This window comes from Salvia splendens, chromosome 11 (genome assembly GCF_004379255.2).
Source record: "Salvia splendens isolate huo1 chromosome 11, SspV2, whole genome shotgun sequence".
NCBI classification, from domain to species: Eukaryota; Viridiplantae; Streptophyta; class Magnoliopsida; order Lamiales; family Lamiaceae; genus Salvia; species Salvia splendens.
In genome coordinates this window covers 8534226-8550635 of record NC_056042.1, presented here as the reverse complement: position 1 = coordinate 8550635, position 16410 = coordinate 8534226, and the positions used below count along the sequence as shown (strand labels likewise).

The following is a 16410-nucleotide window of genomic DNA, read 5'->3' as shown; positions in this document are numbered from 1 at the left end:
AGAGAAGTAAAATGTAGAGTGAGATAAATGTGAATAATTAGTGGGGAATGAGGTACATATAAGGAATAAAAAATGAATAAAATTAAAAAAATAAATAAAAGGAAGAGATCGACTACACCGATCTATCAGTCTTTGGGGAGGAGCCCATGATAAGTGGAGAAAGGCTCGTGCTCCACAATGGAGGCCTCTCAGAGCCGATGGGGGAGCCGATGGCTCGACCCTTGCGATCGGCTCCCATTGTGGATGCTCTTATACTCCCTCCATTCAACTATTTAAAGAGTCCTTTTAACTCGACACGAGTTTTAAGAAATTGTTTGATTTTGTGAAGAAAAGTAAAGAGAGAAAATGAGTGGCATGTGAGACTTAGTTTTAGTATATTAGCTTTATAATGGATTGTGAGTGCAAGATATTAGTGAAATGTGAGGTTCGAGTACTAAAAGTGGAATAAAATAAATAGTTCTATAAATGATCGGCCATCCAACATAATAAAATGAATTTTTAAATAATGAACAAAGAGAGTATTAATTAAAAATCCACAATTCCATTTTACATGTAAATTGTTGCTGAAAAGATATTGTCCATAGTTAAAATTATAAAAGTGAAATAGATAAAATTGGAAAGAAATCCAGGAAAATTTTCCAATTATCAGCCAAAATAAGTAGGTGAGTGAGTTGAGGGATCAGACTTGCGACTACAATCACGTTTGGATATTCAACTGTGGCAATATCGTAAATTAGATAGAGCAGATAGCCCAATTCCGTTTCAAATCCAACCACCATTATTTACTCGCTCGCGTCAGACTCTTCTCATTTCCCTTCTCCGATCCGCCACCGTCTGATTTCCCTCAATTCGATCGCCTCTCTCTCTACCAATGGAAGAAGACAAATCATTCTCCGAGCCAATCAGCCACTTCGACGACAGCAACCACGGCTGGCAGAAGGTCACCGCCAAGAGACACAGGAAAAATCAGAACAACAAAGCCGCCGCCGATTCCTCTAATCTGCCTAACGGATCCGCAATCGCGCCGGATAAAAACAGCGTTTTCAAGGGCTTGGAGAAGCACGCCGAGGACCGCCGCCGGAAATTGGAGGCGCAGCGCGCCGCCGCGGTTTATGACGACGACGTCGACAATGAGAGATCAAGGAATAATCGGCGACGGGATGGGGACGACGACGATCTCAGCAGCGATGCTGATGTTAAGAGCAATGCTGTGGAGGTGAAGAAGAAGGAGAAGCAGAAGAAGGCTAAGAAGCCTAAAGTTACTGTGGCCGAGGCTGCAGCTAAGATCGATGCCGATGACCTCGTCGCCTTTCTTTCTAGCGTTTCGGTATTTTTCTACTCTTATTGGATCTGATTGTGTTTTCGGTTTTACTGGATTTGAGAAAAATTGACTTTTTTGTGTGTGTGTGTGTGATAGGAATCCTATGAAGGGCAGCAGGATATTCAGTTGATGAGGTTTGCTGATTACTTTGGGCGAGCATTTTCTGCCGTCAGTGCGTCGCAGTTCCCGTGGCTTAAGTTGTTCAGGGAGTCTCCCGTGGCGAAGATTGCCGATGTGAGTTGGTCAGGGTTTTATATTATGTGTGTTTTTTTATCAGTTTTGCTTGAAATTCGGAGTCTTGAGATGGTCAGCTGGTTTAAACAAAGATAATAGCATACATTGCATGCAGCCGTAAGTATGTATTCTGGTCCAATTAATTGACATATCTTTGTGTAGCTTGAAAGCAAATGCATTTGTGAACTTACAGGCTGAAAATTCGAAGTTTGAGAATCATCCTCTTTCTATCAGTTGTATGTTAAATTGTACCATCATAGTAATTGACAAGGGTTGATTTCCAGCCCTATCATGGACGGAGCCACAATTAAGAATTTTCATTTGAGATATTAAATGGCTGTATCTGCTATTTGAATTTTCAGTACTACCATTTTCTCTTGGTTGATCTGAAAAGACTGGACCTTGTAATTGTATCATAAATGGGCAAGGGTAGATTTCCACCCCTGGCATGGACAGAGCCAAAATTTAGAATCTTCATTTGCTTTTGATAACAAAGAGGTCTTCAATGGCTGTATCTGGGCTATCTGCTATTTGAATTTTCAGTGCTACCATTTTCTCTTGGTTGATCTAAAAAAGACTGGAATTTGTAATTTTAGATGTACTCATTTGTATGTTGAATCAGTTATGAATCTAATGCTTGGTTAAAGAATCTATTTCTATTTTCACTAATTTTTTATTTTCATTGGTGCGAGACCAAACCATGTTAGTCATGTTGATATTATACACTTGCATTTTGTAACAGTTTACTCTCTCTATTGCTGTTTGAGGGCCAGCTTGGTCATTTATAGTCCAGCATTTTTACGTGTTCATGGGTTTGCTAAGAGGACTTGTTCAGCTGTTCAATATGGTTAAAGTTATACCCTTTTGCAAGCAGTTGTTTCTGTGTCAAGGGCATGTTTGCATACTCTGTTTATACTATTTTATTTCTTCTTCAACTAGGATGATTTGAACCCTAAACCATAAACCATAAACCCTGCTTAACTAAAAAAATTTCTGACGGAAGGATTCAGGTGCTTTATTGAAAATTTATTTATGCTTCTATGATGATATTTCTTTAATCGCCATATCATTATTTATAATTCCTTAATTTGGTATTCCTAAGATCTTTATGATATCATTTACTTGTGCTCAATGTGTTTCTATGGGCTTTTATGAATGTTTTGGGGATATAACGGATTACAGCCTTGCAGGAGCCTACTAATTTTTATCTCCTCCTTCTCTAATTTTCTGCAAGCAGGTCCCAGTTTCTTACATCTCTGAAGCTGTTTACAAGGCATCAGTTGAATGGATCAATCAACGTTCTAATGAGGCGCTAGGAACCTTTGTGGTCTGGTCATTAGATAGCATTCTGGCAGACTTGGCTGCTCAACAATCTGGGAATAAAGTTTCAAAGAAAGGAGTGAATGCAATATCTTCAAAGTCTCAGGTAAGCTTAAAAATCTTTTTGTTGATTGCTAGAGCAACAATTTACTGAAGACTGTTTCGGAGCATCTCCATCCTGTATTAAATATCTAGTTTGCTTGGGACATTTTCTGGACATTGATACATTTTGTTTTCTGACCTTCTATGCTTTTATACGTGCAAGCTTGGTTATCAGTTTATGATGATACCTGTATTAGAATTTCAGGATAAATGTACTGGTAGTATCATTTTATGTCTTGTCATCTTACCTATGCAGATTATCATCAATTCAGCAGTTTTTCTCTTATCATATTGCCTGTCCATTTACGATATATTTGATATTTCAGGTTGCTATATTTTTGGTTCTAGGAATGGTATTACGCCGGAAACCTGATGTACTGATTAATCTTTTGCCAACATTAAGAGAAAACTTGAAATATCAAGGACAAGATAAGCTGCCAGTTCTAATATGGATGACAGTGCAGGTCAGTTGTTAAATAGTTATCCAGTTAAAAATGCTTTTGTCATTGTCCCATGTGGTTCCATATTCCAAACTAAAATGGACCCTTTGTGTAGGCAAGCCAAATAGATATATCTGTTGGATTGTATCTGTGGTCACATCTGATTTTGCCAATACTTGGAGGCAAATCTGGATCTAATCCACATACTAGGGACTTGGTTTTGCAGTTAGTAGAAAGGTGTGAATCTTGAATACCCTCTCAACACTTACAGCTTATGTTGCTTCTATCTGATTTATTTTTCAAGTGATAACATCCACATATCTGTATATCAGAATTGTAGCTGCACCTAAAGCTCGTAGCATATTAGTAAACAATGCTGTTAGAAAGGGTGAGCGCCTGATGCCACCTGTTGCTCTTGACCTGTTGTTACGTGCAACATTTCCTGCACCTCATGCCCGAGTTAAGGTAATAGAACTTACTCAGGAACTTTTTCCGTAATAAATTAGTTGTTGGGTTGTGTTATCTTCTTGACATGCTTTTTGATAATTTCTGTGTAATAGGCTACTGAACGATTTGAGACAGTCTACCCACTTTTAAAAGATGTTGCTCTTGCTGGTTCACCTGGAAGCAAAGCAATGAAGCAGGTGTCACTCCAGATACAATCTTTAATTGTGAAAACATCTGGAGAAGGTAGAACTACTTTATGAATGAGTTAATGAGAGGTAATTAAGAATCTATGAAGAGGATTGACGAAATAGTGCTTTGTAGGAGTCCCTGCACTATCCGAGGAAGCAAGTAGCATCTTTATATGGTGTTTGAGGCAGAATCCTGATTGTTTCAAGCAGTGGGTAAGACTTAATTGCTTTAAAGGATTCTAATATACTCATGCAAGACTTGAGCTAGAAACTCACCGCAACAATGTTATACTCCCTCTGTCCAAGCTTTGCACCATATTCAATTTCGGGCCGTCCCAAGCTACTTGCACCATTTCCTTTTTTGGCAAAAACTTTATTCTCCCTCCTACTTTGTTCTCTTCCATACTTTATTTAAACATCAACTTCTTTTTCTTAAATCCTGTGCCCAAAAGAAATGCCTCAAATAGCTTGGGACGGAGGGGGTATGAGATAGTATATCTTTTCTTGGAAACATTGTTCTTACAGGGTTTCTTCCTCTACCATCCCCTCAATTTCCTCTGATTTTATGCTAACCACTTAATATGTTTTCCTCGCACTGGGCGGAGACCTGAGTCACTAATTCTACAATTTGATTTTCTCAGGAGAAGATTTATGATGATAATATAGAGGCTAGTGTTGCTGCCTTGAGGAAACTTGGTGAGAATTGGAAGGAGTTTTCTTCAAAACAGTCTTCTCTTCAAGTCAGGGATACGTTGAAGAGTTTCATGCAAAAGGTTTGCAACACATTTATCTTTTGCTGAGTTGTTTTGAGTTGTTATGTTTATGTGTGAGCCTTATCAAGTTGGCTGGAATGTAATTTCTTTGACTTAGTCTAGACTTTCATTGCCATACATCATTGACTAGGAAGCTAAAAGGCGTCTACCTTATTTCTATTGCTTCAATTTACAGAATGAGAAAGCCTTTAATGGCGGAGCTGATGCTAAACGCCAAACTTCATTCAAAGATGCTGATAAATACTGTAAGATAGTATCTGGAAAGCTCTCCAGTGGGCATGGCTGCGTGAAAGCTATTTTCTTTACTCTTGCGGTGCTGGCTGTGGGTGCTGCCGTTGTGTTCCCAAACACTGATGAATGGGACTTCAACAAATTGCTTGCTGAAGCCCAGAAATCATTCTGATCAAAGTTTTACTCCTTACTCAGAGTTGGATATATAGATTTTGTGGATCTCCCAGGCAAAAACTAATTCGAGGTGGGCAAAATAAAGTGGCGGGAGAGAGAGAGAGAGAGAGAGAGGTGTTTGTGCAATAGCAAGCCTGATGAGTTTTACGAAAATATAATATTCGGCATGTAAAAGAGGGAGAGTTTGATTTGAACATAGGGACTAATTTTAGTTTTGTTTGGTGGCTAGAGTTAGAGATATAGTCCTTGATGTAATCAGCACTAATCTCTGCTGTTTGCTTCATGAGCACACAGAAACCATATACTTATCCTTTTCTCCCTTTTTGGATAGAGATTTTATTCAAGTGTTTCTCCAGGAGTGAGCGTTTTTTTCTTGTTTTTGTGCTTATTTTGCTTCTTGCTCGTTCTTTTAGACGTGAGAGGCGAACTATGCTACTAATTTGTGTATGGGGCAATGTTGTTTTATATTGATTTGAAATACTAGTATGTACTAGACTTAATTTCGATGAATGTATAGCTAAACAAGAAGCAAGCTGAAGCAGTGTTTTATATCTAGACTAATTTTGTGGCATTGTAATTAGGTGGTGGTTGCACTTGCACCCAATGCATATTGGTAGGTAGGTTGTGCAAAGCTCTGATTTTGTTCTTCTATAAGTACTACTCCAGTATTTTCACTCTGTAAAACCACTTTTTTGTGGGAACTATTCTATGGTTGTACTTAATTGTGCGAGTGAAATTTAAAACAAACATATTAGCTGGGGTGGGTGGGCCGATCTCTTTTAGGAAGAATAAATCTGCTTTTTTGTAGTATTCATGTTCATGGCATGTGGGGTAGTAGGAATCCAAGTGTGATTGAACATGCAGAGGAATCAAATGGAAAAGGTGCTTCTAAGCTTGTTATAGTTTAACAATGGCTTAAGCAAAGTAAATTCTTTCCTTATTCCCGTGGCTCAAGTTATCGAATTGAAATTCTCAACTCCAGTATGCGTATTAGTTAAAAGACTTATATTTTTGTTTGGTATATTATCATATTGTGTAACATACAAAAGTAATGATTTATAAATAGACACCAACAAAACAAAAAGTAATGGCCAGGGGTAATATCTTTAGAAACTAAAAGTAAGTATTCAGATTTAAAAATAAAAATCACGGCAAAATTATAAAATATTACTACCTCCGTCCCACAATAAGAGTCACATTTTGCTATTTCGATCCATCCTACAATAAGAGTCACATTTCACTTTTATCATAAATGATAAGTAGGCCCACATTCCACCAACTTATTTCACTCACATTTTATTATAAAACTAATATATATAAGTAGAATCCATAGTTCACTAACTTATTTAACTCAATTTTCTTTACATTTCTTAAAACTTGTGCATGGACCAAATGTGATTCCTAATGTGGGACGGATGTAGTATAGGTTAATATATTAACAAATAAATAACCTTATATTATAATATGTTGAATGATGCCTGAAATGGTAAAAAAACGACAATATGGTGGAAGAAATTATGTCTTTTGAATTTGTGTGTCAACACTGTTGATTTTCGCTATGAGTCAGTTGACAGTCGTTCGGTAGGACTCCTCTAGTAAATCGTTGGAGTGTGTTTCCATGATTGCTAGCATATGCCGAATCGAGACTTGTGATGCATAGTATAAGAGAGTGGGTAGTAAAGATATGTGTGAGTACAACGATTGTGTTGAACATGTACAAGTAGTGACGTTTTACTTTGGAATTATGATTAAGAATGGTTTAGGGTAGTAGATACTCCGGAGTAGGATAGCAGACATATTTATAAAATGTAGTATGTGCCAGCAAAAGAGTTTCTGATGTGTCAGATATTCCAAAATCACCGAAAAAAACATTAAAATCGAAGTCAAACTTATGCTTCGCACTTTTTGTATCACAACGTAAACCACTTTTACGGGAACAACTAGAAGGCTATATCTTGTCAACTGTGCTTTTTTGTATGTATTTCCTTAAAGTATTTCTATATAGTATAGTATTGTATAAATTGAAGACAATATTAGATCCGATCAGTGCAACATGTCATCAAAGATTTCATAAAATACCAATGGTATTTGGATCGATTTCGTAGTTTAAATGTAACTAGGTTAAAAATAGACAAATATTTTATTTTAATTTTTAGTATTTTTGCACTATAACTTTTTTTTTTTTTGAATTCAAATCTCAAAAGTAGCTAAATTTCTCAAACTTAACAACACCCATATATTTATAAGTCTTGTTTCCCTAGAGGCTAGACAGTTCTATTCTAAGTCAACATATATAATAATTTTTGTATATTAATCAGATATTTTTGTTACAAAATATAGATATTTTTCCAATATAAATATTTATATATTTTTACTATATCAAACTTATTTTTTTTATTGTAACAAAGTCAACATATATAATAATTTATTTTATAATTAAATTGGTTGTTAATAACTAGTTAAGTTATCAATAAATCAATAGAGTTTATATTCAAAAAATAGTCTTAAATATTTTCAAAATCAAACACTCACATTAACTTGTGTATCTCTGAAATCTTTTATTTAGGTAATTTTATAATTACTATTCTCTTTATATGCGAATAAGAGTTCCATTTCTTTTCGTTACCAGTTTTAAGAAATGTTAGAAAAAATGAGTGGATAAAAGTTAGTAGAATATGAGTCACACTTATGTGTAAATATAATGAGTTAGTGGAATGTGAGGTTTATATATTAATTATAATAAAATAAAAAGGATTATTATTCACCAATAAAAGGAGTACAACATAAATATATAATATTGTCAGTAAGAAGTTTATTCATTTTTCCACGGCTCTAGCAATCTAGGTGTATAACCACGTTTATTTATTTTTCAATAAAATAGTGAAAATAAAATATTTTTAAAATTTTTATTTGATACAATAAATGTAGAAGAATTGTGTTTAGAAGCAATTAAGACAGTCACATACATATTTATGAAATATATTGTCATGCGATTTGCCGCGATCATCAAGAATTTCCACAATATAGACAAAAGTATATTTTATTTTAATTTTTAGTATTTTTGCACTATAACTTTTTTTTTGTTTGAATTCAAATCTCAAAAGTAGCTAAATTTCTCAAACTTAACAACACCCATATATTTATAAGTCTTGTTTCCCTAGAGGCTAGACAGTTCTATTCTAAGTCAACATATATAATAATTTTTGTATATTAATCAGATATTTTTGTTACAAAATATAGATATTTTTCCAATATAAATATTTATATATTTTTACTATATCAAACTTATTTTTTTTATTGTAACAAAGTCAACATATATAATAATTTATTTTATAATTAAATTGGTTGTTAATAACTAGTTAAGTTATCAATAAATCAATAGAGTTTATATTCAAAAAATAGTCTTAAATATTTTCAAAATCAAACACTCACATTAACTTGTGTATCTCTGAAATCTTTTATTTAGGTAATTTTATAATTACTATTCTCTTTATATGCGAATAAGAGTTCCATTTCTTTTCGTTACCAGTTTTAAGAAATGTTAAAAAAATGAGTGGACAAAAGTTAGTAGAATATGAGTCTCACTTATGTGTGAATATAATGAGTTAGTGGAATGTGAGGTTTATATATTAATTATAATAAAATAAAAAGGATTATTATTCACCAATAAAAGGAGTACAACATAAATATATAATATTGTTAGTAAGAAGTTTATTCATTTTTCCACGGCTCTAGCAATCTAGGTGTATAACCACGTTTATTTATTTTTCAATAAAATAGTGAAAATAAAAAAAAAATTAAAATTTTTATTTGATACAATAAATGTAGAAGAATTGTGTTTAGAAGAAATTAAGACAGTCACATACATATTTATGAAATATATTGTCATGCGATTTGCCGCGATCATCAAGAATTTCCACAATATAGACAAAAGTATTGCACATTTTAGCAATGTAGGCGAATAAAATTTAAAAGCAATTAACACAAAGGCACATGCATATTTATGAAATATATTGTCATGCTATTTTCCGCGAGTAATTGAATCATCAAGATTTCCACAATATAGACAAAATTATTGCACATTTAAATTGCAGTTTTGAATAATTTAAGCAATAATATGGTGGCCAGGTACTCAGAAAAAAATAATAATGATAGCTAGTTTAAAACATAGGCGAAGAAAATAGTTTTAAAGATGATGACACATCATGATGGGCCCACGCAACCCAAAAAGAAAAAAAAAAGTTCCAAGAAAAGTAAAACACGGCGGAACCGCTCAACATCGATTCGCAACCCATTTGTTTTCTCTCTCATTTAACAGCAACGGAGAGAGAGAGGCGCGAATCCGCTTGTCTGGATTTTAACATTAACAACACTACAAGTAAAGAGAAGAAGGCGAAATTCGGGGCGATCTGAAGGGGAATGGGTACACTTCAGTCATGGAGAAAAGCCTATGGCGCTCTTAAAGACCAGACCAAAGTCGGTCTTGCCCATGTCAACTCCGACTTCAAGGTCTGTAATCTCTATTTTTCTTACTAATTTGATTGATGGTGGTGCTTTGGCGACGGGATTTTGTACCAAAAATAGTAAGGATCGAGGATATTGCGTGAAATTGTGGTGATCGGATTTTCGGTTTTGATTCGTTCTATTCTGTGTGTGTCTATCTATTACTGGAAATAGAGCGATGGTGAAGGAGAAATCATGTGGTTTTGATGATTTATCAAATTGATAGTATTATTTTTCCATTCGTCTCTAATTTTCTATTTTTGGTGGCTGGAAAAAGGATGTTGATGTGGCGATCGTGAAGGCTACGAATCATGTGGAGTGCCCTCCCAAGGAGAGACACCTAAGAAGTGAGTGTTTCAGTTACTCGTGTCGTTAGATCCATTAATTTTTGTTGTTAAGGTTGTTGAGTTTTCTGTATTTAGAGAGGATGATTGGCCGAATTTGCGTTGTTGTTGTTGATACTTGATGGAGTGTATCAACTGTTTGAGGGATTTTTGTTTATAATTGTTCAGGGGTTTTCATTTTGGGTTAGAGTGAAATTCTGTGGACATTTTTAATTGGGATTGATTTTACCTAAAGCAAGGGTTTGGGATTTCAGGATTTAGTGAAAATTTCATTTCTGTATTGTATTATATGATGCTGAAATACAATGTTGACTGGCATTATCTGTTTAATTTTTTGAGAGGGAACCGACTCCTTCAGATTTAGTGAAGAATGAGTTCTCTTGCAACTACGGTTTTAGTGATTGGATGTTTTTTTCAGAAATTTTGGTTGCGACTTCAGCAATTCGACCTCATGCTGATGTTGCGTACTGCATACATGCACTTGCAAGAAGATTGGCAAAGACACATAACTGGACGGTATGGATCTTGACTATTGCTGCTTCAAATGAGACATGAATTTGAGTTAAATGTCAAGAGCATTACGTGACATCCTCTTTTTCTGACCACCCCAACATATTTGAGAGTATCTGCCTTTTTGGCTTGCTTGTATAGACACTCATAATGTGGTTTAGAACTCAGGGAAAATGTACTATTTGACCTTGAAGAAAATTACCTCATAGTGATACTTGCATTAGGGGTTCTATATGTCCATGGCAATTTTACTAGTCTGTAAATTAGGTTTGGTTTGGATCATCGGCTCTATTATACGTTTAGTTGCAGTTTCTTTTATGGAAATTCGGAATTGTTACTAGATTCAGCTATGGTGAAAAGGTCATTTCACATATTCTTTTGAATCTTTAAATGAGCAAAAATGTACTGAGATAGAAAACATGAGAAATCTCAAATCTATATAGTGGAAGTAGTAACTATACCTTGCAAGAATTTTCTGGCACACATAATTTGTTACACTCTTGTTACGTTATATATTAAGAAACTGAATCTTGTTTTTTGTTTATTTGGAACTTAGTTTCCTGTTTTACGAACACAAGTTATTTACTGAAATTTTTTTGGATCCTTTTTCTTCATTCCATCTATGAATTTACAATTTGAAACCTATTTTGTGATCTTTGCTTCCCTTAGCAGTTGTGCTACTGTATTTTCAGCCTATTCTGGTAGCATTAATTCCCCTCCGCTCTTTCTGCTATCATCCTATTGTAGCTATATACTACCTGAAATTTCATGTACCCCATGAGAAGCTATTTTCTTAATGTGCTGCTTTTTACTGATAATTTGATACTCTGGCTGGTAGAGATTGATAATTTGGTGGAATATTTATTAAATAGGGATGCAGTTTTAAATGTTGTGTACCAGTTGCATTATTGGTCATGCAGTCTGTTCTTTGCTCTTGGGATGTCAAATACTTAGTAACGAACTAATTAGAACTTAGAAGAGGGAAGCATATCCTCTGCTTGATATGATCTTGCCAATGAGGGATGGTACGTGACCTATTTTTCAAACACAATTATATATCTTACCTAATAGTAAAATGAATCACAAGAAATTCCAGAATTTTAATTGCTGACTGATAACAAAATCAGTTTGATCACCAGATTCACCACTCTGTTTCTAGAAACACTAAATATGATGATATTTTAAAGGTCTTGTACTTTCCTTTTCTATGCTATTTACTTTGTTTGCCTTTTGTTTTTTAAATGATGCTTTTTTATATCTTTTCTTCCGCTCGTTGATAATGGAGTGTAATTGTAGATTTAACATATGTAATTTGTATATCTCTTTTTACGTACTTCAGCTTCTATTTATCACAGGTTGCATTGAAAACACTAATTGTTATTCATAGAACACTGAGAGAAGGTGACCCAACATTCAAGGAAGAACTCTTGAATTTTCATCAGAGGGGCCGTGTCCTTCAATTGTCCAACTTTAAGGATGATTCTAGCCCCATTGGCAAGTGACTACTCTTTCTATATGCTGTCTAGTATTGTGAAATGCTCTTACTGTCTCGTACAGTCTAGACAGTAATTCTTTTGATCGAGTTAAGAAGAGAGTAGAACAAGTTAGTGATGATCTTTTCTGAAATGAAATAATGTGTCACTCTCGTCCTCCAGCTTGGGATTGCTCTGCTTGGGTGCGAACATATGCCCTCTTCTTGGAAGAAAGATTAGAATGCTTTAGGATACTTAAGTACGACATTGAAGCCGAGCGCCTTCCTCGACCGGCACAAGGTGAAGATAAGGTATGGTCATGATAGAAATTATTGATTTATCTTCTCCATCTCAGTTAGTGGGTGTATATATTCCCTCGAATGTGCTCGTTCTTCAATATGCCGATTTTGTCCTTCCTTTTTAAATTTCTATTTCTGCCAAAATTGCCTCAACTTGAAATAAAAAATTATGAGCCATGTTTAACTAATAACAAAAACTCCCTCAATGTGCTACTTTTTTTCATTTAAATGATACAGTCCTTTCTGAACAACCATTTTGAAGTGCAAACACGTAGTAAATATTTAAACATAAAACAGAGTATAGTGACATTTTTTCCCATTTTCAAACTAATCAGGAAAAAGAGATGTAACAAAATGTGTGTTGGATAACAGCATATATTTGTCACATATCATTAGAATCCTTGGTATATGTTCAAAAAACCTAGCAACTAGTTAAAGAAGAATTTACATTAAAGATATTGTTGTAGAGCTCGGCATGTGTAAAAGTGCATTTCTATGTCTTGTTGTGGACCTTTGTTTATACTGGTTCATGGTATGTGGGTTCTAATGTTGGTAGGTGTGTTCTTATTCTGATAATTTGTCCAGGGCTACAGTAAAACCAGGGACTTGGTTAGTGAAGAACTTTTGGATCAGTTGCCTTCTTTGCAGCAGCTTCTGTACCGTCTTATTGGATGTCGGGTATTCTTCGACTATCTGTTTCTATCATTGTTCTGTTATTAACCAATTTTCTATTCTTTTCATTCATTTAAATGTTTTCATATCTGATTTTTAGCAGTCATGGAAATATCTCTACTAATCTTTATTAATTTGCAGCCTGAGGGAGCAGCTGTGAACAATTATGTAATTCAGTATGCCCTGGCTCTGGTACTCTCTCTCTCCTCTCTCTCACACACACATTCTCAATTTCTCATTCCTTGGTCCTGTTGTTGAGTTGATACACTGCATATGATTAAGAGGTTTTTGTTCTTTTCTTGATAATATTTGTGGCTTTCAGGTGCTCAAGGAAAGCTTTAAAATTTATTGTGCCATAAATGATGGAATAATCAACCTTGTTGACAAGGTCATTGAAATACTCTTCCAAGCGTACCATTTTATCAGTTAATGGGTTTTATTATTTCTTAATGAAAAAATTTATGCCTTTTGTATTTAGTTTTTTGAGATGCCAAGACATGAAGCCATTAAAGCCCTTGATATTTACAAAAGAGCTGGCCAGCAGGTAAACTTTTACTCTGCAAAATTGATGTATGAGTTATTCTTTTTTGATTGGTAATGTATCGAGAGTCTCAGTAATTTTAAATTATCGGGGGTTTGGAGCTTGTTTGTTGTGTCATCGTGTCATGCTCATATTACAGGCCAATAGTCTTTCCGATTTCTACGAAATCTGCAAAGGGCTTGAACTTGCTAGGAATTTCCAATTCCCTGTGCTGAGAGAGGTAAGCTGTCAGAATTTGCTGGTTTTGTTCTTCATTGTTTTGTTCACTTCATAAAATTGTTTGCTGCGTCTTTCTTTGGATCTTGGTTTCAACAGCCTCCACAGTCCTTTTTGGTGACCATGGAAGAGTATATACGTGAAGCGCCAACAATGGTTTCTGTTCCAAATGTGGCCTTGGTTAGTTAACTTTTACTTGATGCAATCATTATTTGGTACTCCCTCCGTCCCATAGTAGATGTCACACTTGGGAGATGGCACGGGATTTTAGGAGATGTTATTTTGTGTGTTAAGTGGTGAGAGGAAATATAATTTTATAATTGATGTGAGAAGGAACTTTTTCCAAAAGAGGAAATGTGACATCTTTTGTGGGACAAACTAAAAAGGAAAGTGTGACATCTACTATGGGACGGAGGGAGTAGCATTTTTCTTGCTTTTGGGCATATTGATTTTCTTGTTTGCCAAGGTAGATTCTCATTTAGAATGCTTTTACTATTTCAGGAATACCCAGAAAGGTTGATGCTGACTTACAAGGAAGAGGATGTTCCTTCACCTTCTGAAGAGACAAAAATTCCACATGAGGAACCTGCACCTGAACCAACTAATGAAGTTTCTAGATCATCCCCTGAGGCATCAATTCCTCCATCTCTTCCAACTAAAGTGGACACTGATGATCTGCTGGTCAGGAACTGAAGTACTTGATATCTTGTGTCTGAAACAATAAATGGGGGGTGTGTAATTCTTACCTGTGCATTTTCCTGTTCGATCTATTTAGGGTTTGAATGCAGATACGCAAGATGCTGCTGCGATTGAGGAAAGCAATGCTTTGGCTCTAGCCTTAATTCCTACTGGTAAGCTTTCATGTCCACTCAGTTGCATTATAAATCTTTTGATCATCTTTGAAGAGCAAAGATGATATCATGTTGTGCGTATTGCAGGCACTACACCTTTTGACTCTGATGCTTCTCAATCTACAAGTTTTGACCCTTCTGGGTGGGAACTTGCTCTGGTTACTGCTCCAAGCACCAACTTATCATCGGTTCAGGAGAGACAATTGGTATGCCATGTGTTATTATGTAGTTAACAAAATTGGATGCCTCACCCTTTGCTTCCTCCTATGTTCATCCTTGTGCCTGACTAAATGGATTGTTAGTATTTTCTGGTATGGCTGAAGTCTGCACGTTTGAGAATCTCTTAACAAGAAGTTTGGCTGCACCTAATAGGGTCAATTGTCTTTGTGCCCTTTAAGGTGATGATGAAATGCATGTAGAATGAAACAACGAGATAACCATTATGATGCTTTTACTTGCTGGTCTTGTGTTGGGTCTCTTTTTTTTTGGGAGGGTGGGAGCCAATGGCACCAGCTTCACTTTGTAAGAGAGTTTTACGGTGGGGGATCTGAAGCATGTCAGGGGTTGGTATAATAATCTAATCTGCCATGTATACTGCCACGCTGAAAGATGCTGCTGTATTATTTTGCCGAAATGATGTTTGCTTTATGGACATGTGTAGGGTGGGGGACTGGATATGCTTACTCTCGAGAGTCTGTATGATGAAGGATCATATAGAGCATCCCAACAGCCAGTATATGGAGCACCTGCCCCCAATCCCTTCGAAGTCAGTGACCCGTTCGCTGTTTATAACAATGTTGCGATTCCAACAGTTCCTCCAGTGGCTGGCATGACACAACATCAAGTCAACCAGTTCATGCCATTTCAACTGCCGCAGCAGCAGCCCACCCATTCAATGATGACCTCACAGAATCCTTTCGGTGATACTGGGTTTGGAGCATTCCCTGCTGCGTCCGCGCCTACTCATCCCCAAACTACCAACCCTTTTGGTAGCACAGACTTCCCATAAAAAGGTGCATATATGTTGAATGCCATTTACTCGGCCATAGTTGATTTTGGTATATTTGAAATGAGTGGAAGTTTGCTGCTGTGGTATAATGTCCCAAGGGGAGTTGCTTTTTGAGCTCACTTGATGTATACTTTTGGGTGTTGTAAAGATATTTTGTGCTTGAAAATGCACTTCATTAAATGATGCTTCATTGGTATTGGCAATCATCTATTTTATTCAAACAGACTTTACTCTATTTGTTGAGATAGAAAGTTGTATAACAAGAATAAAGTGGTACGAAACACTTGATAAAAAAATTCTTATTTTCAGGATGATTTCTAGAATTTTGCGAATTTTGCTCGAACTTCAAGCTGTCATTCCTCCAAAAAAAGATTAAATTTTTTTAATAAATAAAAGGTTAATGATCAAATATATCTCAATTTTAAGCATTTTTATAGGAACAATTTTTTCTCAAATAATTAACTAGTAATCATACGACGCACCAAGTCATAGTTCGATTTCAGTTAGAACCTATGATGACAAAATTATGGATAAAAATAATACTCCCTCCGTCCAGCACTACTTGCACTTATTTCCTTTCTGGGCGTCCCAAGTTATTTGCACTCTTTCCATTTTTAGTAACAATTTATACCTACAGCCGTAATTGTTGACTTTGTCTATCACCCATTCCTTAATCTCCGTGCCCAAAAGGAAAGGTACGAGTAGTGCGGGACGGAGGGAGTACTACTCAAACTTTGATGAATACAGTCAAACTTAACCTTTA

At 35.5% G+C, this 16410-nt stretch overlaps 2 protein-coding genes across 2 annotated transcripts; both read left to right on the top strand.

Moving 5' to 3' along the window:
- Window positions 1-721: 721 nt before the first annotated feature.
- LOC121753807 lies at window positions 722-5581 on the top strand. Its single transcript, XM_042149065.1, has 10 exons — window positions 722-1327; window positions 1418-1555; window positions 2793-2981; window positions 3304-3441; window positions 3533-3654; window positions 3750-3882; window positions 3978-4107; window positions 4186-4265; window positions 4694-4825; window positions 5001-5581. Exons 1-10 carry the CDS (start codon window positions 872-874, stop codon window positions 5226-5228), a joined length of 1746 nt encoding a protein of 581 aa, XP_042004999.1. The 5' UTR covers window positions 722-871; the 3' UTR covers window positions 5229-5581.
- Window positions 5582-9505: 3924 nt separating this feature from the next.
- On the top strand, window positions 9506-15837 carry LOC121753979 (putative clathrin assembly protein At2g01600). The gene is made up of 15 exons (XM_042149292.1): window positions 9506-9739; window positions 10011-10080; window positions 10496-10593; window positions 11943-12081; window positions 12243-12370; window positions 12944-13036; window positions 13172-13222; window positions 13353-13418; window positions 13509-13574; window positions 13711-13791; window positions 13887-13967; window positions 14289-14468; window positions 14563-14638; window positions 14726-14844; window positions 15300-15837. Exons 1-15 carry the CDS (start codon window positions 9650-9652, stop codon window positions 15645-15647), a joined length of 1686 nt encoding a protein of 561 aa, XP_042005226.1. The 5' UTR covers window positions 9506-9649; the 3' UTR covers window positions 15648-15837.
- The last annotated feature ends 573 nt before the right edge of the window (window positions 15838-16410 follow it).

Coding starts and splice junctions, on each gene's coding strand:
- LOC121753807 (XM_042149065.1), top strand. CDS start 872: ATGGAAGAAGACAAATCATTCTCCGAGCCAATCAGCCACTTCGACGAC. Junction 1,328..1,417: donor CCTTTCTTTCTAGCGTTTCG/GTATTTTTCTAC, acceptor TGTGTGTGATAG/GAATCCTATGAAGGGCAGCA. Junction 1,556..2,792: donor CCGTGGCGAAGATTGCCGAT/GTGAGTTGGTCA, acceptor TTCTGCAAGCAG/GTCCCAGTTTCTTACATCTC.
- LOC121753979 (XM_042149292.1), top strand. CDS start 9,650: ATGGGTACACTTCAGTCATGGAGAAAAGCCTATGGCGCTCTTAAAGAC. Junction 10,594..11,942: donor CAAAGACACATAACTGGACG/GTATGGATCTTG, acceptor TATTTATCACAG/GTTGCATTGAAAACACTAAT. Junction 14,469..14,562: donor TGGACACTGATGATCTGCTG/GTCAGGAACTGA, acceptor CGATCTATTTAG/GGTTTGAATGCAGATACGCA.